The sequence below is a fragment of the Fusarium subglutinans genome (assembly GCF_013396075.1).
Source record: "Fusarium subglutinans strain NRRL 66333 chromosome Unknown NRRL66333_c0000118, whole genome shotgun sequence".
NCBI classification, from domain to species: Eukaryota; Fungi; Ascomycota; class Sordariomycetes; order Hypocreales; family Nectriaceae; genus Fusarium; species Fusarium subglutinans.
Window position 1 is genome coordinate 82,604 of NW_023502181.1, and position 23,188 is coordinate 105,791.

Here is a 23,188-nt window from a genome sequence, read left to right on the forward strand (position 1 = left end):
CTGGTTTAGTCCCCGGTCGGACGCTACCGCCTCCCGGAACCGAAGCGACATCAAATCTTCTCATTCGATGAGTACTGCCTGTTCCTGAGCATGTGCCTGTCGTTCAGATGCACCAGGCTCGTGCTTAAACGGGCTTCATTGACAGACGCCATTATCGAACTAGTTTTGAGTGTCAGCTGTCTGTCAAAAGTCAAACCCCCTCCTCCAAAACCAATAGCTCCTTGGTAAGCGAAACTCAGACGTTCGAGCGTCTACGCTTGCCGAGAAACAAACAAAGCGTAATCACAACTACAGGAAAAACAGAGTCTATTCTGCCTGAAAGAGGGTAATGTGTTATTTTGACCGATGGCTTGGATCCCCTACGTAAGGGTGATTATATATTTGCCGAGTGAATGAATCACAACTACTCCGTTCTGAGGTACCTTTTGGAGATAACAAATATGTGAGTGTCGGGTGTTTTCAGGATTTGACTGGTCCGCGTGTTACAGCCAAGGCTCCGGATATAGCGAGCTGAAGTGTTATGCCTGGTATGTATAGCCAAGTGAAGTATGGAATGTCCGCCGAAGTCTATCGGGACTCATTGTTCGGCGTTCGGGTAATATTATTTCCATTACAGGTCGCTGAGGGTTTGAACGATTACCTCAGCAGAGCAGCTTGACCAATTCACCGAGGTGAGGGCCCCTACACCGAGGTGAGGTGGGGAGGTAGGTTCCGCTGATTGAGTCACTGGAAATTTGACCTAATCCCACGGTTCGCGTGTGCTTCAACTTAAAACTTTACAATACGCCCAAATATCTTTCGGACGCAACGCTCTAACCCCGACAAGTAACCATGTCGCACAAGGGCAATAGTGGCAAGGGCAAAAAGTCCTCAAAATCAGGGGCCGAGAGCAAAAGCGAGGATGTTCTCCAGGCGGTTGTAGGTGACATGGCGGGGTATCTTTTTCTTCAAGACCAGCGCGAGCTCACAGCGGATTCTTCAGGTACTCGCCGACTCCTTTCAAGACAGATTCAAGCCCTTTACCATCGAGAAACCAAGAGTATGTCCTCTTATTCGCATCGACCCTGTGCTCGTACTAATGGGCTTATTCGCAGTGTCTTCTCCCACTCGCAAACACCCCCCTCATCGAGTATACCCTTGAATTTCTAGCCATGAACGGTGTCAACGAAGTCTACATCTACTGTGGTGCTCATACCGACCAAGTCGAAGACTACATCAGCCGATCTCGGTGGTCAGCAGCCGCGCGCACATCTCCCTTTTCCGTTCTACAATTTGTCCGAGTCTCGGATGCACGATCAGCCGGCGATGTCCTACGCGATATGGACAAGAGATCTCTTGTCGACGGCGATTTTATCCTCGTGCATGGCGACCTCGTGTCCAACATAATGCTCGATGGTGCTCTGGCGGCGCACCGAAAACGGAGGCAAGACAGCGCAGCCAACATCATGACAATGGTGTTGCGCAGTGGTGGAGAGCATGATCACCGAACAAAGACAAATGGAATCACACCCATCTTTGTGGTCGACACAAAGACTCAACGGTGTCTTCACTACGATGAGATGAACCCCTTGGCAAGCGATCGATACATGTCATTAGATCCAGCTGTCGTGGATGAGCTAGCAACTGAATTCGAGATTCGATCCGACCTCGTCGATGCTCAGATCGACATTTGTACGCCTGAGGTACTTGCGCTTTGGTCAGAAAGTTTTGATTACGAGCTTCCCAGAAGAAACTTCCTTCACGGCGTGCTCAAGGATTGGGAACTGAACGGCAAGATGATTTATACCGAGATTTGCGAGGAGGGTTACGCAGCCCGAGCAAGCAATCTGCAGCAGTACGACGCCATCAGTCGTGACATTCTAGGCCGGTGGACGTATCCCTTCATTCCAGAGTGCAATATTGTCCCTAAGCAGGCTTACCAGCGTCACAGACCTGCGGTTGTGGTCGAGCAAGGTGCATTCTACGAAAATACATCCGAAGTCCAGAACTCGGTCATCGGACGTAACAGCTACATTGGCCCAGGAAGTAAAATCTCTAACAGCATAATTGGGCGAGACTGCAAGATCGGCAAGAACGTCGTCTTGAAGGACTGTTACATTTGGGACGACACCACAGTCGGGGACGACGCCAGAATATACCGATCTATCGTGGCAGATTCAGCCATTATTGGAGAGAACTCGACTATAGCAGAAGGCAGCCTCATTTCCTTTAGTGTCAACATTGGCAAGAGCATTATACTACCCAAAGATACTGTCATTTCATGTTTCGATTCTGAGGGTAATTCCTTAAAGCCGGATACCGAGCTGCTTGGCTCTTGTACCAATGCTGCAGCATTCAGGGACCCTGAGGATGATGAGGTTGACGAGAGAGACCCATGCCAGCTTCAGAAGAGTCTCATATACAACCTTTCCCAGTTCAATATCTCCACCTCATCGGTGTCAACACTGTCTTCCGAAATCTCTGAAGATATTCCGGATGAGAATTCCCTGCACGTCGACACCACCGACCCCTCCCGCCGCACGTCCTTCGCCTCCGATGATGCTGGCGACAAACTCTCATTCCATAGCGAGGCCGTACACGGTCTGGTCGACGCTCTTCGTGCCGAGTCCGGTGATTTCGATTCGGCCAAGCTTGAGTTCATGGGCTTGCGTCTCTCCAACGATGCCTCTGACGCTATGATGCGTCGAGCTGTGGCCACCGCATTTGCTCGTCACGCGGTCGAGCTCATGACCCCTGAGCATGGCAATCTCGAACCCAGCAAGGCTGCTGAGCAAGCGCTAAGGGCTCGCAAAGGTGCAACAAAGTTTATCAATGAAGTCGGAATTGGCGGCGACGATGATAATGAGGCCGAGCAGGTCGAGTTCATCATCGCACTCCAGAAGGCTCTCACGCGCTCCCAGGGACCCGAGCAGTCCCGTGTTGGCACTCTCCTCGCCGCAATGCTACAACAGCTATATGCGCTCGATATCCTAGAGGAGGAGGGTATTCTGGGTTGGTGGGGGAATGAGCGTGCTGTTGAAGGTGAGGCTATGGCATTGCTGAAAGAAAAGTGCCGCGTGTTGGTGGAGTGGTTGGAGAACGCCGAGGAGGAGGATGACAGCGATGAGGAATAGATGGTTATGCATCATTCTATCTGTAGGGATCACGGAGTACAAAATAAACAAAGGGACGTGGCTTCTCATAAATATAGTATAACACAAGGCACCTTGCTACCTGTTTATATGGTTTCAGTCAGGGTCTGGACTGTCGCCGGTAATCGTAAGAACTGAGAATATCATGTTTAGATATCGCCTTCTTCCAGATTCTGGTATGAACTCCTCATTCTACCGCTGACTTGTATGAAGATAGGGAGAGAACTAATTCGTCTGCTTCATCTAACTATCAGGCTCAATAGGAGTATCGTCAGCTTGATTTCTTCTATCTGCTTTAGGAATCCGAGCGACAGATGTGCTAAGTCATGTGCATGCAAGATTAGAAATCGCATGGGCTGTTCTGGACACACTTCTTGAGCAACCCAATATGGAGTACAATTCATCAAAGCCTCCAGCGATATGGGATGCCTTGCTTAAAAATAGTAATAATAATATTAAGCGTTATGATACCCTTCTCGAGGAGCGTCATGAAATATCCCCAACCTTGACTTAATTGCCGTATTATAACTGGTTTATAAGATAGTCCACCGGCTTAGTCTTTGCTCGACCGTAAGCTAAATGGAACTGGCCTCAACATGGAGTGTCCTCCGGCTCGACGAGCCCTGCACAAATGTAGCGCTACAGTTGTGGCATCTTTGATACACACGATTTCTGCCTATTCAATAATTACCTGTATCGGTGATGATTGATGATTGTCTACCCTATATCGTCTAGTCTAAATTCTCCAGATGTTACAACTGATTGACTAAAGTTTATGTTTTGATTTGATTTGATTGCCCGGGATATCTACCCGGGTATAGAGAGGTCTTATAAGCGCCTATGTATATTATGTTCTTTATGTTACTTATCCGACTTTACCTGTTCACTCCATTTGATACACACATACCTACACACCCCTGTTGTGCCTTACTTACTTATCCCTTCAAGGCCACTATTCTCTAGAAACGCTATCCAGAAGATGAGGAACATTCTGGCCTTGGCCTGGAATGTAATCCATTGTGTCCTAAATAATGCGGATAACCAGCACAGCCATGAGACGACTTGTAGCTGTAATGTTAAGCGACATGATAGCAAAACCACACGAGTCATAACCCAGTGAATGACACGACACGATTCAGTTCTTCATCGCAAATCATTCCCCTTGATAGCAGAATGGCGGTGATCATGAGTCGATAAAGGACGCGTCAACATTGCCGATATTCGCATGCAACTATCACCAAACTCACCACCACCACCACCAACGTCCCCAACAACCCTTGGAGTTCAAAAGCCCAGGTGCATTACCAACCGAGATCGTCGCTGTTGGGATGAAAATAGCATTTCCAAAAATAGGGAGTAAATGGGTTTCTTATTTTGGGCATCTTGGCCTGTCTCTCACCAACAACGCGCCATTGAGATTGCCGGAGCTGGCGTACTTTACAAGCAACGATCAGCCCCCTTCACCACCAAGACTTTGCAGTCACGACGGAGGAGACCAATTCAGGTACAGGAAGCGTGGAGAAGGGGGGCAGGAATCCCCAAAAACCCCTTCAAGGAGGACAGATGCGCATGGGTAGGATGTGCGATGATGTAGTGATCAACCTGATCGTGTCCCCGTTAGGTATGGCATTTCCAGTCAAACTTTTAAGCCCTGTAGTACGGAAGGCTTCTGGAAGAGGACCCTGATTCATTATCCTTGGAAAAAACAAAACGAAGTTTTCTCACAAGTCCAAGATGTGGTTCTAAAGATAACGCTCGCTTGCAACACGAGTTGGTAGCCGAGTGCGGAAAGATGACGACGTTGAAGATAAAACTCGAACTGCTGGTGATGAGATTTAACATGCTTGAAAGTACCCAGTACAGTGGCCCTCAGCAAGGGAGAGGGGTGTGGTGGCTTGACTGCAGTGTAGTGCACGGCACCAGCCGCTCGATGATAGATGGGCATGCTCAGTTGACGAAGTCATCGAGCTTGAGATCGTAGTCGAGGGAGCGCCAGCTTGTCTGGTGATGTGAACGAATTCGAATGAATCGACATTCCCCCAACTGCGCTCCAAGAAGCCAGCGTTTGATCCGTTACGTGAAACCAATGTGTTCAAGAAGCCCCAGACAGGAGAGTAAGGTAGGTGTCTTGAACACTGAGCTCAGTTGGGGCCTCCTGAAATGCAGCCACCCCTGAAAACCGAATCGTCAAGATCTGGCTCCGATCCCACAAAGCAAAGCGAATAAAGTTGCGGTTATTCAAAGTAGGGGTTCGCCGATGCTGGAGGCTGACCACGGGGTCGCATTCAACCCCAGTATACGGAAACAGGGTGCTGTACTCCGTATGTACATAGGTATACATAACAGGTGGATTAAGGTAGAGCTCGTTCCCAAATCGGGCGTTGGCGGTGGAAGCTCACCCTACCTACCCAGTAGACCAACAGAAATCGTTATTGACTATCCGTACTCCGTACCCTTCACACATTCGTGTGACAAAGCTCAAGATAATACATAATCATGCCACAGGTATGGGTCCAGTATTCGCGGCGATGTGTATGCAGTTCTGATAATCAGGACCCTGATCATATCCAATCCTAGGCATGCATTGCTGTTTTCCATCTGATTTCTCACAGATGTCAGTAAACTTGCACCATTTGATTGCTAAAAATGTTGGACTGGGGAACAACGGGACGGCCACGAGAGAGGAGTTTGAAGCTCCCGTTGTTTGAATGCTTCGACCGAGTGGTATGAGACTGAATTGTTTAGTGGACCTGAGGGACGAGCAAAACTTTCCGATGACGTCAACGCCTCTAAAGAGCTTGCTGTTCGTGATGCTTCCCTCCTCCTCGTTCATCATGCGGGGGCATCCATCAGTGGACTCGAAAGATGGATGATACCTAGCGTCTCAGCCTGACTGGCGAAAGAGGGTGCCACGTTGACAACTCTAACCTGCTCTGTAACGAATGCTCCCATGTTTATAGTGAGTACGGAGTAGTCCCTTGCCATTACCTACTCCATCCATGTCTTGCTCCTTAGAGGCTTCGATAACGGTTTCAGCCTCGTGGGTACGGGTACGGTAGACTGACGTGGAAGGATCTTGGACAGTAACTAATCATGACATCATGGTTGTGGCTGGGCCCATCTGTTATGTTATGCTAGGTTGTGACGGACGAACAAAACCCTGGTCCCCCTGTAGGGCGAAATGGGACAAGTTTGGCGACATCTCCGCTCTGATGAACGCTAATGTTCCGGAAGTCAATCAGGCGTCTCGTCTCACTCCAAGGTGGCTCGTGATATCTTGCAGGCTCTTCAAGTGGGTAGTGTACGAGAGAGAGATGCATTTGACCCAATACCGATACCGCGCACGAAGTTGCCTAAAAGTGCCGTACAATGCAATGCCGAAGCTGAAGAAGAAGCTGGAACTTGATACCGGTTTCCGTGCAAGCTGTCATTTGTGGGGTTGACATCTGAATTGATCCATACCTAGGTATGAATGAATTGAATGGCTTTGTGTTCACCTGCCTGAGCGTGTGGTGAACTAACACACATAACATCTCAAAAAAGGGGATAGCCGAGCACGACAGGGCATTGTAAGCCATGACAAACAATACAGTAGACTATCCTCGAAAGGTGGTCGAACCTGGAATTCCAAGAGATTGTTCATCAATCAACAACGCCCCAGAGCTTCATCTGTAAGGAAGGGTGTGAGGGGAAGGAAGCGTTAGATGGGGTACGCAACTCGCCCGAAAATTGTGTGGTGTTCACACCAAGATACCCGCCGCATGGTAGATGAGCGTTGTGAGCTAGCTACCTGAGTACTATAGGTACCAGCCACACGTTCATGGCCATTGGTACCTAGGGTAATGATGGCCTTGTCAGGGCCTGGAAGAGTATCAATCTCTAGGTGAGTCGGACTGAGAAAACTGTAGGAACCCGGACGACTTGAGATGTCTTGACCGTATCGCTGAAAATCTGGAGGACAGAGAGCAAAGAGGTTGTCTTTGGCGATTACATTGACGTAACGAACAAGTACGCCCGATACCGTTTACTTCAATTCTGCTAGTGAACGTTGTGATCCGGGCAAGATCTTGCCGGACGTGGCTCAAAAACAATTTGCCGAGATTAAGCCCAGACGAAGGGCTGCACCGTTGTCATGGACTGGCGAGTTGAACGCAGAGCTGGCTCGATTGCATATTTCCGTTCTCAAGCCCAGTAGTGGCACGGTCCTGCATCTCTGGTTGCACACCCAAGTCGGAACATGCAATTGTTGGATGGACTTGACTGGGATTAGGATGTGTTCCGAGATGGCACCAGACGGGACTTGACAGGGTGACCCTGGTCAAGGCAAAGCACCAACGGCGTTTATTAGTGAACGCTCGACATAATTTCATTGAGACCAGATCAAACGCTCTCGACCTGGAACAAGGGAGCTCCAAACAATCAGAACCGTAGGGATAGCTGTATGCTTTGTCAGTCATTCATCCAATTGACTGGACCGCCAGCTTGACTCTGTTGAAGGTACTAGGTACTTATTTTGTATAGGGATTTGAGGGGAGACTGTTTCGGAAGTGTTAGAAAACAAAAGGTAGAGTGAGTTAAAAGCTTGGGCACTCTGCATACTTACTCCGTACTTCAAGTTTAAACCAACCACAGCTCGTCAAATCGATCGAACATGTTGCCATGTTGTTAGTTATTTGCCTATGCTTGGCAACATAGAAGAAATCCGCCTTTCGATAGTTACATGAGTCATAGTCAGGAGGGATTTTGGTCTTGGGATATCGTGGTCCTCCAAGATTGCTTGCTCATGCCTACCAAGGGTCGGCTGTTCGAACGGTTGGTGCGTGTAAGCTAGAGTTGCCAGCTAGAGACCTTTACAGGTAGGTACTTACTGTACCTAAGTTATGCACCCCCGGGACAAGCAAGACAAGGTATTGCCACGAAACAAACATATAAGATTAATACTTATATATTAAACGGCAATACCAGGCAACTTATTGTGGCAGCAGGTGTAATATAGTAGTAAAGGAACAAGGAGCCTGATCTTGCTAGAGCACTAGTATTTGTTCCAGCCATGCATGCCGGTGCTAGCTGCAGGATTTCGTATAGTCCTTATCCGTATGTGCCCCACGATTCTTGCTCATTTGTCGTGAAGTCATGGTAATCGACGCTGTTTGGCTCGTCATCTCCATACTTTATCATTAATCTCCTTTTCTGCCTCCGTCATCTTCTCCATGTCCCCCATGTTCTTCATCATTGCCTCTTCAGCATCAATATCTTTGACCTTGACATTGTTCTTCCCAGCTTGTCCTTTTGCTTTCCCCCAGGCGCTTGCAAAGGGTTCTATGTAGTTGTTACCGGAATCCAATTCCGGCTGCTCTGGAGGTCCACAGTGTTCAAACTTCTTAGACCTTTGCCCATGGCAATCCCAGTACGTCGCGCCCTTGTGCGCGCAATTCTTCCCAGTCGCACACTGGAAGCCACCGCCTTTATTTTCCACGTTTGGGGAGGCAATGACACCTTGTGGGCCATGCAGACCCTTCCTGGAACGTCCTTTGGGCATCCGAGCCGTATCTACATCGTTTCTTAACCACTCTATCAATACCATTTAGATAAGGCTGTGACTTACAGGCAGTGTGCGCAATCCTGTACCAGACACAGACTCTGTCTCCCGGGCCGCCATTGCAGCTATATGAAGCCCCAAAAGCCCAAGACTTTGCTACAGAGTAGCCTCCCGAGATCCACGGGAAGTTGATAGTCGCACTGTAAGTCTTGGAGATAGTCTTCGTGTTGCTTGTACTAACAGAGCAGCCCTGGGTTTCGCTGCAATATCCAACTTCCTGCATATGTTTAGTACCAATACAAAGATGTAAAAGAAGCTGTAGGGTAAAGAAGGAAGGGAAAAGGCTTACCGAAAGCTGTTCATAGTAGTATCTCTGGTGGGGCCATCCTTGAAGTGTATGTCAGCGAGGTCGAGCCTAGTTTACTCGAAAGCATTATACCGACCATTGCCGTCAAGGTTTGGCTGTTTGTTGCCGCAACGGCGCTGCAACTTGTGGTCTCGAGTGTCAGTTTGGTAATCTTCAAAGTCCTTCCCCGCGTGATTTTGAAAGAAACACGACTTCGTATCCTGTTTAACAACATCCTCAAGATCCCATTTTACACCCGAGCACTGTATGGCAGTATAGGGATGATCAAAATCTACAGAACATGAAGGGCCTCCAGAATACTTGGGATCGGAGTGAACAAAGAAGCTGGCACTACCAACTGTAAAATTCCCAACACCATTTTCGTTGACGTTAGAGAAGTCAACGGATTCTTTGGCTTTAATCGTTGTGCCACAGATCCTTGTAATCAAGTCCCCACCAGTGCTAAATGCAATTAAAGAGGATGCATTTGTCTCTATGTTGTGAATAAAATGAAGTCTTACATCGGCCGCATACGCGACAGACAGAAGCAGATAAACACCATAGAGTAACCTCATCTCTGGCGTTAACAGAAGAGGAGAGTCGCTACTGGAAACAAGGTTAGTGGCCGCCAGACATTTCCTATACTAGAAGATAATACCTACCGCCAAAGCCAGGTTCTGTTTGTGCTGGTTGAAAGGATAAATGGGTATGTTTGCTTGATCTGTTTCGCTGAGAGTTCGGAGAATATTGGAAAATATACCAAGAAATCTCATGCTCTTCAAAAGAGGGATAGACCATTTTATGCCAGTTTCTTATCAGCATTCTTGTAAGAAACTTTGAGGGCGCTTCGTATTACCTCTCGATTGACAACAGGGCTGCAGCTTCTCACACTCGAGAGTTCCACGATACGAAGCCTCACCTCTGGGATGACACGCACTCTCGACAACGCCATAGGAAAAATCTAGGTCAGTGACGGCTAGAGCACCGTCCCTGTGATCAATTCTCAGGCAAACCAAAAAGTTTGGCTACCACACAAAAGCCGCGAAAAAGGTTTATAAGTAAAAGTGCCGAGATACCATGACAAAAAGTCGGCGATCCAAAGGAAATAGTGTTCTTACCTAGGTATTCAATAACAAACTCCTGACTCCCCACTGAGGAAAGGACCTAGTACCTTATGAAGGGGGCGACAACCACGCGTCAAGCCACGCTCCGTACGCCACAAGGACGCTCAGAGCCACATCTGTCAGTCACGCCCATGCCTGAGCAGCTGAAATCTCAGGCAATGATCAACAAGATAAGGCAGTCAAGACATTGAACAGCACAGATGGAATCGGCCCAGAACATGCAATTGGGCAATAATGTGCCGAGGATTGGGGATCTAGCGCTGTGGCGTCGTCACGATATCGCCTCCAACTGTGGCTGTGAAGCTGTCTGTCGTCAAAAGCCCGAATAACGGATTGGATGTGCGGGGACCCAACCCAACCCAACCTAGACCCGAAGAGCACACATGCAAATCACCCACGTGTCTATTCTCAATCTGGAGTGAGTGGTGAAGATCTTTAATCGAAAGAACGGTACGGAGTAAACGGCCACCAAAGACTTAGACTAGGGAGGGACTTCGGCGGCCGCTACAATTGCAGCGCATGGCTTTTGCAAATGGCATTCCCAACGTCTGGACCAAACTGAATCAGGACAAGGGGTATGAGGGCAATGGTTCGATTGTGACGACTAGGTGACTTTCTTCATTCGAACATAGAGGATGGATAAGCTCTAAACCCTCGGCGTCCCTAAGGCCAATTAAATGATCGAGGGACTACTCCGGAACCTCTGCTAGATGCACACAAGCGCGCCTGGACAAGAGATGAACCATAGCTAAGGTAGTAAGTACCAAGACCAGGATGAACATACATATTGAGAATCCGAAGGGTTCAGCACAGCCACGCGTGAAGAACAGAGTAGGTCCCTTCTAGTTCTGGAGCTATCATATTGATAGACGTTCTGGAAGTGATAGAAATTATATCTGTGCTGCTGTAGTCTATTTCACATCGAAAACTACAGCACAACATCTCACCACGGGCTGACCATGGCATGCTCTGATGAATGACGGACCTGGTCAGGTGGTAGGACCCAAATGGGAAGGCCTAGAGGCAGAGGTCATTTCGGGCCGTGGATGTGAGTGATGCAGATGAGAAAAGGAACGGATGGGAACCCATCCGTCATGCCGCCAGACCGGGGACAGTAAACCAGGCCCTGCCCTACATGTAGGTAGTCTTCACACACATTGTACGGATGCGGTTGCAGGACTTTCCAAATGAGCCATCCTCCCACCAATAGGACTCATATGATGGATATATGTACCCAGCAGGGGGTATAAGGGAGCACAGCGCATACACATTGCGGCGGGAAACGGGAGATGAGGCATGGCATGGTCAGACTCCATCCTCAGCTTAGTAGGTAGACCGTAGACAGACAGGTAGGTGAAAAACATAACTACATTTCAGTCCCGTTGTTTTGATTTTCCCCATTCAAGGTACACCTTGTGGATGACTAGCGCTCGGTATGCGTGCATACATAGAACAGAAGTAGAGTTTTTGTTTCCATCAGATGTCATTGGCTCCATGACTTTAGTTTACCGACTTGAATAATTACCTAGTCGAGGATGGCGCTTGAAGAGGAGAATGGAAAGGCAGAAGGGGGAAAAACAAAACAAAAAAAAGGTCTCAAACAACGGTTTTACCCCAAAGCCCCGGTCTCCGATAAAAGAGCAAGCACCTCGCGATTCATTAGAACTTTCGATGAGGGGTGATTTTGGCGTGGGCAGCCGATGGCAGACGAGGTTCTGTTAAGATGCAAACCGATGACAGAGTAAAGATCCGATCCAACTAGTGTTCGAGTGTGGGTTTGGAACCTCCACATCCCACGGCTCTGGCGTTCCTGCGTAAGGGTTACCGCTGTTGTATCCGAGGCGCCAGGACCACAGCCTTTTAGAAACAGACCCGACAGTGAGAGACCGGGTCCCCATCTACAGCTTCGAATGGGAGCTAACTAACTGCTACAGTGCATTACAGCGCAGCAAGACATTGGATCCAATATCCAATATCAGACCTCAACCTAGGTAGCCTAACCACCCGGGGAAAATAACGGGACGGAAATGGGATAATTCTGAGGGCCCAGTGGTCAAGCCTCACCCCTCTTTCACCTAACCCCCGATAAAACCACTCTCGCCGGCACGTACAAATGTGCGCTGTAGCGATACTTAGATGCAGATGCATTCATTCACCGGTAGACGTGCACTTCTGTTTAACTCAATCTACAGTCTAGAGACAACCTAACGCAAGTCTCATCTGTTCCATCCAGTAGAAGGGTGCGGAAGCTAAATTCCCACAATGCTGCAATGGCGTCACTGCCCGAAGCCTCCCTTGCTGTTCTACCCATACTCGGGCTGTCTGTCCTGTCACAAGCCCTCACAAGCCACATGCCCTCTTCCGATCAATCACAGCGAGAAAGGATCCATGAAGAAATAAAGAAATAAAGGACATGGGCTGTTACCATAACCTCCCGAACCTAAGGAGAAAGTACATACTTGTTCCTCACTAACAATTTCCAGACAACACGGACGGTCGATATGTACCAGACAGCGAACGAACGACGAGACGAGCCTCTTCTTCCGCCTTCTGCCTCCCCTCTACGGAGGTAACTCTTCTCTTTCTCCACCCATGCCCATGGTCTCTGTAGCACAAGGGTTTTTAGTTGCTAGTCTCTAGCTGCCCGCCGACCCTAGACCTGGCGGATGAGAAGACTTCTGGGATCAGGGTCCCCCTTGCTGGTCGCTGGTTTGCCCCCCCCCCATGGCTTCAACCCCACAGGCTCCCGAAAATCGACGGGTGGATATGTTATGTTGGTATGGATGCATGTCCTTCTGACTCTGCCTGCATTGGTGAGCGACACAACAGTGCATCTTCCTGAGTCGACCATCACAGTACGGATACAGACAGTTTTGATGGATACAGAGAGATAGGCTCATCTAGATCGGTAGTGACAGCCCTTGAGTGTCGAGGTAGGAGCGTCAAAGTGACACCCTCTGGTCAGGCCTCCCAGGTCTACAAAATCGACGCTGGTAGGCAGGCTGGCTGCTAGGTACGTACCTAGATAGGTACATATACAGCAAAACACACCTTTTGATGCAAGGTATCGCAAGCTCCAGCCACACATGAACAGCAGCATGTATGTACAAGACAAGGGCACGAGAGAGACATCTTAGCCAGCAAACACTGACAGTATCGCAATTAATTGATTGATCAATCAATTACTACCTACTAATCTTTGTTTGACGGAATCCCGGCACTGCGGACAAGCTATTGTCGCCCCCAACATCACATCCACTTCAACTGCTTGGCTCCGCGTAAAAGAAGGACACTTGCTTGCGTCGACACCTGCAAAACACATAACCGCCGCTCGCTGGAACCCAACAGTCGAACAGTCCAGTCTCCATCGGCAAAGGTGTTTTCCTTTCTCAAGTCTCCCTTAGAGAGCTTATGCCCCGATCGACATACAGTGCAGTCGCATTCTGACGACAGAAGTTGACGCCGCAGTGTTGCGACAGTTGAGATAGGCTTCGCGGGTTCAGCTCTGAACAAAACAAAACAAATACAGTACATACACACAATATTATCTCGGCATCACTTGAGATCACCGCATTACGTCGCATCCTGACTCCAATATCGCACCACTCCCTGGCGTCTGGCACAGGCGCAAAACCGTGTGGCACAAGTACCCTCCGTTCGCTATAGACACGCCTCCTCCCGATTCATATCCACATTCACCTCATCCACTCGATCCACGACACCGCCTCGGCGCCCCAGCCCAGAGCTTGGGACGTGGGTAGGTACGAGGTACTTACTGTAGGAACTTCGAAGTCAGATCCTCGTTCTCCGTCCATCGAGCCTTTTCAGTTTTCACCCTCCACTCCTCTGGCCTGGCGGGACTGACGACAGGTCCCCACCACTCCTCCAATATACCCTTACCTTCTTCTCTAGCTTACTTACCTTACCTGACCCTTCTTAATTACTATTTACACCACCTGCTACAATATCCCACGGGCTTCACGCACCTCTCTTCTATTTCTACTTTATCCTCTACCCTCGCGAGAAACTGTCGACCTCTGTCAACACTCGCTCAGTACAGCTGGCTCGTCGCTTTACCCTGTCTCGCCGTTACAACGCGTCTAACGGCTTACCGCGATTAACGCTTTCCGCTTCGCTTCGCTTCGCTTCGGCCAGCACCACCATCCCATCCCACACCACAACCCGTCCGTTGTCGCAACAATACATTGAACACTACACCTCAAATCAATGAATAGAGGCAGCAACTGCATTATCCAATAACCTATTTTCGAAACTTGCGCCTACGTATTCTGTTGACAAACTTGCAACATTGCCTGCCGATCGTCTAAACTTAAAGACATTGTTCTTCCGCACTGCGCTGACAACCTTTCGACGTTGTTGCTGTCTTGAGACGGCCCAGCACGCTCGTCTCGACATGTTTCGACAAAGGTATGCACCATACGATCAGTTTGGACACCTGCGCTGTTATGGCCTCATATAATAGGCCCAAGGCCTTGATCTTTTTAGTTACTAACACAACACTCTATTAGGACGAGCTCACAGAAGCCGGGTGATGAACTGCTGGCCAATTTTCGACAGCAGTTCCCTGACCTCGCTGCTGCCAGTACTTCTGCTACTGCCCCAGGCCTGTCACAAACTACTGGCGCCGAAAACGTGCCTGCTGTGCCTTTACCTGATCGGTATGTGCTCTTGCGACTATGTATCACGGTGCTTGCACCTGGCCTACGCGCGCAGTGTTACTAACAGTCTTCATAGGAACCAGAACCTCACTCAAGATGCATTCCGTGATCAAGATCCAACCCCTAGGGCGACTAACGACCCTTGGAGATTTACGCCCTCTCTCTTGGATCCGAATTCCATGTCATTCGCCAACTTTGCTAATGCACCACCTGGTTACTACACGCCTACACCTGGAGGCACTAATACACTATTTCACCCACAGGCCGGCGACCTGCATACTCCGACTCTCGGGTTGGGAATGGGACTTAACACACCGCTATCTATGCCAACATCCGGGGACTCGCTGCATCCTGGCCCAGCTCAGCCAGTGATGGACATGTCGGGGTTTCAGACACTGCAACCACATCAATTTCACCATTTCAACCCGTTCATTCAAGCGCCCCCGCCCCAGCCAACCTTTGCGCCCTCTACATTCGTTCACCAAGACACAGGATATGAGACCATGGATCAAGATGGATCGCCTATGGACTCGGACCCTTCTGAAGAGCGCATGTCATCCATTGGTGCCACCCTTCACAAGAATACACCCCTGATGAACATGCCATCAAGACAGTTTTCAAGTGGTCATATATCCCATCCTCTTCCGGCCTCAGCAGAGAAATTTCGATTTCACTCAACCCTCAACGCCCCGACAGCCATGATCAAGCATGCGGACGAAATCCCTGTTACTTATCTTAATAAGGGACAGGCTTACTCACTTTCTGTTGCCGATACAAATGCTACAATGCCCGTTGCCCCTGGAACCAAATATCGCACCTTCGTGCGGGTGTCTTTTGAGGATGAGCAGCAACGACAGCGGCCAGGTGTATGCTGGGGGCTCTGGAAAGAAGGCAGAGGCACCAACGAGGCACACCAGAGAGGCGGAAAGCTTCAGGCAGTTGAATACGTAGAAGCAGGCCAGCCTGCTGAAGGTGACGATAAGCGAACCCGTGTGGAGCTTGAATCGTCTTCCTTTGATGGCTTCTGTGTCACCTGGACACCAGGTATCAATGGACCTCCCGAGGTCAACATCGCAGTCCGCTTCAACTTCCTCTCTACTGATTTCAGTCACTCGAAAGGTGTCAAGGGTATTCCTGTAAGACTCTGCGCCAAGACACACCCTGTGCCGTGCGATCCTTCACAGCCAGCGGCCGACGCCAACCCTGAGATTTGCTACTGCAAGGTCAAGCTCTTCCGAGATCATGGAGCGGAGAGGAAGCTGTCCAACGACGTGGCACATGTAAAAAAGTCTATCGACAAGCTTAAGCAGCAAATCGCACAAGCCGAGAGCGGTCTCAAGGACTTTGGCAAGCGCAAACGCTCAAGTGGAGCTGCAAAGATCGGAGAGCCGCAAAGACCCGGCAAAGTTCAGAAGCACAAGCGAACATGGTCTATGTCCTCAGCCAGTTCTGCAGGCGGTGGTGGAAGAGCTACCATGGAAGAAGACTTACATTTCAAGCTCCAAACGCTGCAGGACATGTTTACTAGTACACGGCCCGTCAGTGTATTATTCCTTCGGGGCGATGAGCCCGACGACCCAGACCTGCACCCTGTTTCTCTTCCAGGGGATATATCGCCTCTGACCAAGCCTGGCGAAGGTCCTAACTGGCAGGCCAGAAGCGGACGAAGCTCTATCGCGGGCTCTATGATTTCCCCCTCACCCAGTTCTCTATCCTTGGCATCACAGGCATCGGGTATTGGTGCTGGTGGCCAATGGAAGAACTTCGACTCAGTAGCGGGAGGTGACATATCACGGAAAGGGTCTGAACAACCCACAAGAATTACCAAGGGTGACGATGATGGCAGTCTTAGTGGATGGATCGAGGCTCTAGGTGTCGACCCGTCCTATCGCCCACCCCAGGAGCGAAGTCCAAAGCCTGTGGCCTGCTTCTATGTTCAACGAAGGAACCCGAACGAGCCCGGAAGCTCGGACTACCACCGCGCTATCTACCTGATGCAACGTAGTCTTCAGGAACTCAACAACCGAATCGCGGCCAAGTGGGGCATCGACCCTGCCCGAATCCTCCGCACAATCCACTCCATCCAGAACGGCCTCGAGGTGGAGATGGACGACGATGTGGTACAAGAGCTCAAGGAAGGTCAAGACATGACGCTTGAGATCCAAGAAGTTACTGGACCAGCAGTCAAGCGGGAATGGGAAATGGCTGTCGATGCCACCGAAGACGTTGCAGAATCCAACGACAAAGTAACAAGTGGTTTCGTTCTCCGTTTTAGCTTCTAATCGCACTATCCCTCCCTTTTTCCTTTGTGTCTTGTTTTTTACATATTTTTTTCCCCAGCTCCCGCCATGCTACTCTGAGTACGCACGGCGATGAGTTTGCGGCGATAAGCAACATATGGGTCTAGACATGGGATTGTACTGTTTTGCTGGGGTCTCTCGGCCTGTCGCCAGGTTGGACACACGATCACACACATACACGGATTGGGATTGTTGGCTCCGGGGCGTTGACGATTGTTACTCTTGTTGAAAAATGATACCACCGGTTTTTCTTTTTATTCTTACTATCCTATTTTCTATGTTTCCTCTTCATTCTTTGCTGCCACAATTGTGACAGCAGTGGCAACCATTTCGGAGCACTTTTTGTTGGACACATGCCATAAGGATCTGGCAGACGATGGATGGGATGAGCGGCTATTCTCGCGCCGAGCAGAAGTACACACAAGTGAGAATTTTGGACCGCTCTTTTAATTCTCTCATCAACGGACAGTACCCTGGCAAGCCGAGACGCACTCGATTGGAAATGGCCGGATTGCCCGATACGAAGATGAGCGCACACTCTCTTGGCGCCTGTTACCGCATTGTTCAAAAACAATGTAAGCGTGTGGATCTTCGCTACATAAATCCACATCCTGCCAAGCAACATATATTCGTTTGTGCAACACGCTATACGGACGGCCTCGTCAGTCTGTTCAACCTCCGACATGGAAGCGATATCATCATATTTCTACTGCGATATTACCTCTTTTCTTGAATGCATTCGAGCAAAACACAGAAGCGTATATGCATAACATTCTTATACAATGGGCGGATGAGTCCGGCGTACACGAAAATAGGACTTACGAAGTAATGCAAGCAAGAAACGGGCGAGCGAGTAAGATGGGATACTTATCTTGTTCTTGGGGAACACGGCGTACATATAATTCCATATACAATACCCACACTTGTTCGAGATCTCAAGCATGTCCCAGATCTTATAATTCATATAACAGCAGCAGTGCTCACCATAAAGCGAGGTCCTGAGGCATTGAGGTATGTAGTATAGCATTTCGTGGTGCTCGGGCCTCAGTTTCAAGCGTTTGTGGAGTCCTTCATTAGGCCAAATATTGGTGGCGGACCAATTTGACACTCAACGGCCGCTATTCGTTACCACTCGTCCTGTGTTTGTGTCGCCGGCGAGGGTCAGGATGGTGCCATCTCACCCACGGAGTCCAGGACCGATAGTACAATAACGCACGCTATTCAAAGCATTGTTTACATGCGTGTCGTGGACAAATCATAACGACTCGATCCCAGGCTACCGCTTCGTGGCTAGCACATCGATAATGCGTTTCGAATGAGCGTCAAGGGTAAGGGATTCAAGAGCAAAACAGCCATATCCTGGCCAAGCCGGACTTTCTGCCCGGTGACTACTGTGTACAAGCGCCAAGCGGCATAAGTAATTGGAAAGGATAGGTCAGCAAACTCAAAGAGATGGTCTATGAGAAAACGAAGCCCAGATCTCGGAAAAAGTAACGCAATTGGGGTACACCGATATGAGCCACACTGCCACAGGATCATCACGTTCGCCAAGGGGACCTCGAGCCGTCTTCCGAGCAGATTACTATTTCAGTTGATAGCAATTGGTCGACCGAGTACCTTGCCAAGATGGAGTCGAAAGGAACAAAGTGCCGAGCTTAGCCACCTGTGGCGAGGGGGTTTGCGTGTTCCCCCAGACTCCAAGCCTACAAGTTACTGTGTCTCCTCTCTGGGGTTACATACGTTGAGCTTCACAGCTAGGATCAATTTAACGTTGTGGCTTGTAAGTGATTCAAGCTTCTGCTCAACTTGATTAGGAATGATGGATGGTCTTGGACCTTGACATGTTAGCGATGTTTCATGGGCATAAGGTGCCTGGCGCGTCTTGGGATATGATTTGTCGCACCTGTTTGTTCTAATCTGCGATGCGTTGTCTAGTTTGAGGGGGTTTAAAGACGGTTGCAGTGAAGCAGGTATCCCGCCTAGCCCGCCCAGCTCACGGCGTGGGAATGATAGAGGAACTCACCAAGCACAAGGACGCGCGCACGATTCGATCCAGACACCCATGGAATAATTCTTCCCCATCGGGACAAACACTTTTGGCTCAGAATCTTTTGGTCTTTTGCTGCGTCGCCTATGTTGGCTGTTGGCTTGGCGGATGAGTCTCGACTCATCGGCGATGGCATAGTATGGCATGGCATGACCTAGCTATGTGCATGGTGTCTGCAGTTGAAGTGCAGACAAGTAGTAGAGCATCTCGGTCGGCAAAATACTTCCGGTGCCCGTTCGTTGACATGGGAAATTGTGCTATCATGCAAACATTGGATCCGGCGCATGGCGGTACCCGGACATTGGGACCCAATCCCATGTCATGATCGTACAACTGGTCATTACTAGCCACAATCGAGGTAAAGCTCGCGCCTCAGGGGAATTGGATCGCCATTGTCAACTGAAAGTGATGGGTGGGTATGCGACACACTCTAGACACTTTCACCTGCTCTCCCAAGCCACCTCCCCCTCAATTCGGCTGACTCACTGAGCTGAGCAAGGGTCACTCAACGGCCCGGATGAGACATGATAAGTAGGCACCGACAATTGTGGTGTGTTGAATTGGACTGGACCTAGGCCTAGGGACATACATGCTGATCACTCTACTCGCCACAGAAGGGGAGCACTGATAAGCCACAGTTCACATCATATCCGCCTCATAGGTGGCGATACAGCACATGTGTTTCGACATCAGTGAAACCTCACATGAGTTTTCACAACGCTGACTGGTTCGGCATTCATATGATATGTAGGTGATTGGAGTCTGAGTACTTACCTAGCTACCTATGTACCTAGTCTAGTCTTTGAGGGGGCGTGCGCTGTCATGAGGGATCGACAAGCCATGAGCCACAAGTCACTCTTCAACATGAGCCATCATTGGGTGTCGTCGATCAAAACGCCGGACTTGTGGCTAACAAACTCACAACAACCCTGGGCCTGGAGGGATCCCGTGGTGCAATGCTAAGCGACTCTAGCGGCCAAGAAAGACTACCTACAACCGTGGGCGACGTTTGAGGGGCGGTCGGTTCTTTTGCGAGGAGTGTGAGAAAAGGTCGGTGAGAAAGAGAAACGATGACTGGAGACATTTTGCTCAACAAGTTTGCATATGTTCCCTGAAAAATACTTACTATTTAGAGGGTAGAAGAGAGACCAGGGGTTGCGATATACAACGCAGGGACTGAGAAGATCCCGCTCGTGGGTTGTGCAACAAGCGTCCAATGGTATTTGTCAATCAGCCAGACATGCTTCCTGTTCTGGCAAGCTGAGGGCATTCAGCCACAGCAGAGTCACTCCCAGCACCAAGATAGGGAGTGTGACTTGGCCGGGGCTAGAGAGGAGGACCCCTCGCTACTGTGGCTGCTCTATTCTTAAGCGATCGATATGACGCCGAGCATTGTGAGGCAATGGGCTTCATCTCCAAGGGCTGGGCAACAAGTATCGGTTACTCTGTACTGTAGCTTTCTGCAGGATGGGGTGCGGGGTCTTGTGTGTTACCAGCCGGCCGGTGTGTGGATATTGGGTGTCTAAATTGGTCAAAGGGGTCGAGGAGTATCGATCTGCAAACTAGACCTGTGTGAGGTGAGCGAGGGATTTTCGATCTTTTGGGCCTCAAGTTGCATGCTCTTACAATCTGTTTCGAGATTCCGATAAGCGATTGAACACCAAGTACATGCATACATACAAGTTGGTGCTATTGCTTTGCAATACCTAATGTAAGTGCCAGAGGCCTCCGGTTACTCAGAACTCCTCATCCCATCTCTTGTTGGGACTCTCCTGTCTCTGTTCAACCTCAGCTTAATCAGCACATTGTCAATCCTCCCGATATAGCGGACATACGCCCGAGCCCGCTTGGACCAAATCAAAGGGTCTGTCAAATATCGGGCATCGATCTTGTTCTGTCTCTAGTTGGGCTCTCTTGTACCCGCGGCCAAAACGACAGGGCGACAATCCCTTCCCCTCGATCGATCGAAACTCTCAACATATCGATGATGATGAGAAAAGCCGATGCGTAGCGCATGGTAATTTAAAAAAAAACAAAGACGCATACGCGTTCAGTAGTCCGTGGGCCTTTTCCTTCTCAGCCCCCAGGCCCAGGGCTTGATATGCAGCCCTACATTCTCTCTATGAAACATTACTGTGGACAAGTAGAAAAGACGGCAAATGCTCAAATACGTTTAGGGTTCAGACAGATACCTAGCGATCAACGCCGAATTGTGCACACCCAACGATCGGATCGTGCACACCTAACTAAGCCTAATTAGGACACTTTCAGTGACTCTCATTAGTCAGAAAAATTCTGCCCTATAATTTAATACACACAGACCATTTCCAAACTTCCTTATCAGCTCTTATCAGCTCATTAAAGTACCCTCTTAACAGCAAATTCAATTTTTTTCCTTATAAAATAAGCCTATCTTAGCTAAATCAGGTTAGTTAGTTAGGGTTAGTTAGTTATATGCCGTAGGCCGCACTTAGGGTTAGGTTAGGGCTTCGGGTTAGGGCTAGGGTCAGGGTTATTTAGGATATATCCTGTTGCTTTTAGTTAGTACAATTTGGTGTAAGTGACTGGGTATGTACGATCCGATCGATGGGTGTGCACAATCTGGCGTTGCCTAGCGATGTAGTTAGTACTGTACATCCAACACCACACCCCCTCATGCGATATCATCGAGATGCTCTCAACTGTGGATTCTGAAGGGAAGAAATGGCTGGCGGAGCTAGTGCATTTATCCGTAGCCACGTCAATACTTGACATGAGGAGGAGCTTTGAAGAGTCTTGATGGTCACTTGATCACCTGTTGTTTTGCTTGCTTTGATGGTCCACCAGACGTACTTGTATGTGTCCTCGGAGGAGGGGTTATGGTGCTTTACTATCAACATGGGTAGCTCGAAGACTCTTTTCCCCCACCACCAGAGTGAAACCTAACTTATTCAAAGGTTTTCCTTCATGAGCATGAAAGAAGTGTAGGCAAGATAGAAATACAAGCCGTAATCTAACGTCAGCCACCCTCATCCAATACACACCCGATAGGACGAGAGGAGACCAGTGGAATTTGCTCAGTCAGTCCCAAACGTCTCTGGGCAATAATTAACAACCCAGTAATATGGTCTTTCTTGAAGAGAACCGCACCAACCAATGAGAAGCTCATATCTTGACAGAAACAAACCAATAGTGCATGCCTAGGTAGGTATGTAAGAACATATCACTCGTGGTTTGGTCATTCCTCCGCTGCCTTGTCAAGTATCTCCCGTATGCTCCTTGCGTAATCCTCTCCATCGCCTTTGATCCCACCCAGCACAACCGTCTTGTCGCGTGACTTGATGCCGTGCGTCAGCTGAAGACTTGACTTTGGCACGCCCAATATGCCACTGAGGACCTGAACTACAGCCTTGTTGGCCTCGCCCTCTCTCGCCTGAGCAGAAACGCACAGCTCGATTGCATCGTCGGTGACGGCTATGACGCCCTCGCGGTTCTTGCTGGCTCCCGGTTTCACGCGAAGCTGAAGATGCAGAGAGCCCAGAGGGGACTTTTTGGTGCCAGTGACGAAGCGAATAGCACTAAGCGACGCCATTATTAAGAAGAGCAGAGGAAAAGAGAGTGTCGGGTGAAATGCAAGTAAATGCGGCCCAGCTCAGCTGAGTCCAGCTGAGTCCAGCTGAGTTCAGTTCAGTACCTTTCAGTTCAGTTCAATGAGGGGTAACAAGGTAGGTAAAGTGCCTACTAATGTAATGGAAGGAGTTCGGGTGAAAGGTTGTCTTTGTTCTTTGTTGAGCTTGCTCTGATACGCCCTCACAAAATATGATTCACACCTTTTGAACTTACTTTACACCTTGAGATCCATATTGTTCCCTCTTGACTGAGCAGCACCCGCCTGTGACTTTCTTTCCACCCAGAAGGTACTGAGTACTACCTAAGTAGGTATCTTAGGTACCTTCAAGGCACCTGAAATGCGTCGCCTGTCGCCTGTACAGGCCCTGGAGCCGCCTCGGACCAGTAGCGTCGCAGGTATAACTCCAAGGCCC

At 49.3% G+C, this 23,188-nt stretch overlaps 4 protein-coding genes across 4 annotated transcripts; 2 read left to right on the plus strand and 2 right to left on the minus strand.

Moving 5' to 3' along the window:
* Window positions 1-831: 831 nt before the first annotated feature.
* FSUBG_8560 (translation initiation factor eIF-2B subunit epsilon) lies at window positions 832-3,113 on the plus strand (the record flags this gene model as incomplete). Its single annotated transcript, XM_036686980.1, has 3 exons — window positions 832-918; window positions 983-1,039; window positions 1,095-3,113. The coding sequence occupies 3 exons, from the start codon at window positions 832-834 to the stop codon at window positions 3,111-3,113; spliced, it is 2,163 nt and encodes a 720-aa protein (XP_036535944.1).
* Window positions 3,114-8,289: 5,176 nt separating this feature from the next.
* On the minus strand, window positions 8,290-9,591 carry FSUBG_8561 (uncharacterized protein; the record flags this gene model as incomplete). The annotated part of the gene is made up of 5 exons (XM_036686981.1): window positions 8,290-8,681; window positions 8,737-8,947; window positions 9,020-9,057; window positions 9,114-9,279; window positions 9,538-9,591. The coding sequence occupies 5 exons, from the start codon at window positions 9,589-9,591 to the stop codon at window positions 8,290-8,292; spliced, it is 861 nt and encodes a 286-aa protein (XP_036535945.1).
* Window positions 9,592-14,554: 4,963 nt separating this feature from the next.
* On the plus strand, window positions 14,555-17,101 carry FSUBG_8562 (transcription factor BOM; the record flags this gene model as incomplete). Its single annotated transcript, XM_036686982.1, has 3 exons — window positions 14,555-14,568; window positions 14,670-14,819; window positions 14,896-17,101. 3 exons carry the CDS (start codon window positions 14,555-14,557, stop codon window positions 17,099-17,101), a joined length of 2,370 nt encoding a protein of 789 aa, XP_036535946.1.
* Window positions 17,102-22,383: 5,282 nt separating this feature from the next.
* On the minus strand, window positions 22,384-22,737 carry FSUBG_8563 (DUF167 domain protein; the record flags this gene model as incomplete). The annotated part of the gene is made up of 1 exon (XM_036686983.1): window positions 22,384-22,737. The coding sequence occupies one exon, from the start codon at window positions 22,735-22,737 to the stop codon at window positions 22,384-22,386; it is 354 nt and encodes a 117-aa protein (XP_036535947.1).
* Window positions 22,738-23,188: the final 451 nt, after the last annotated feature.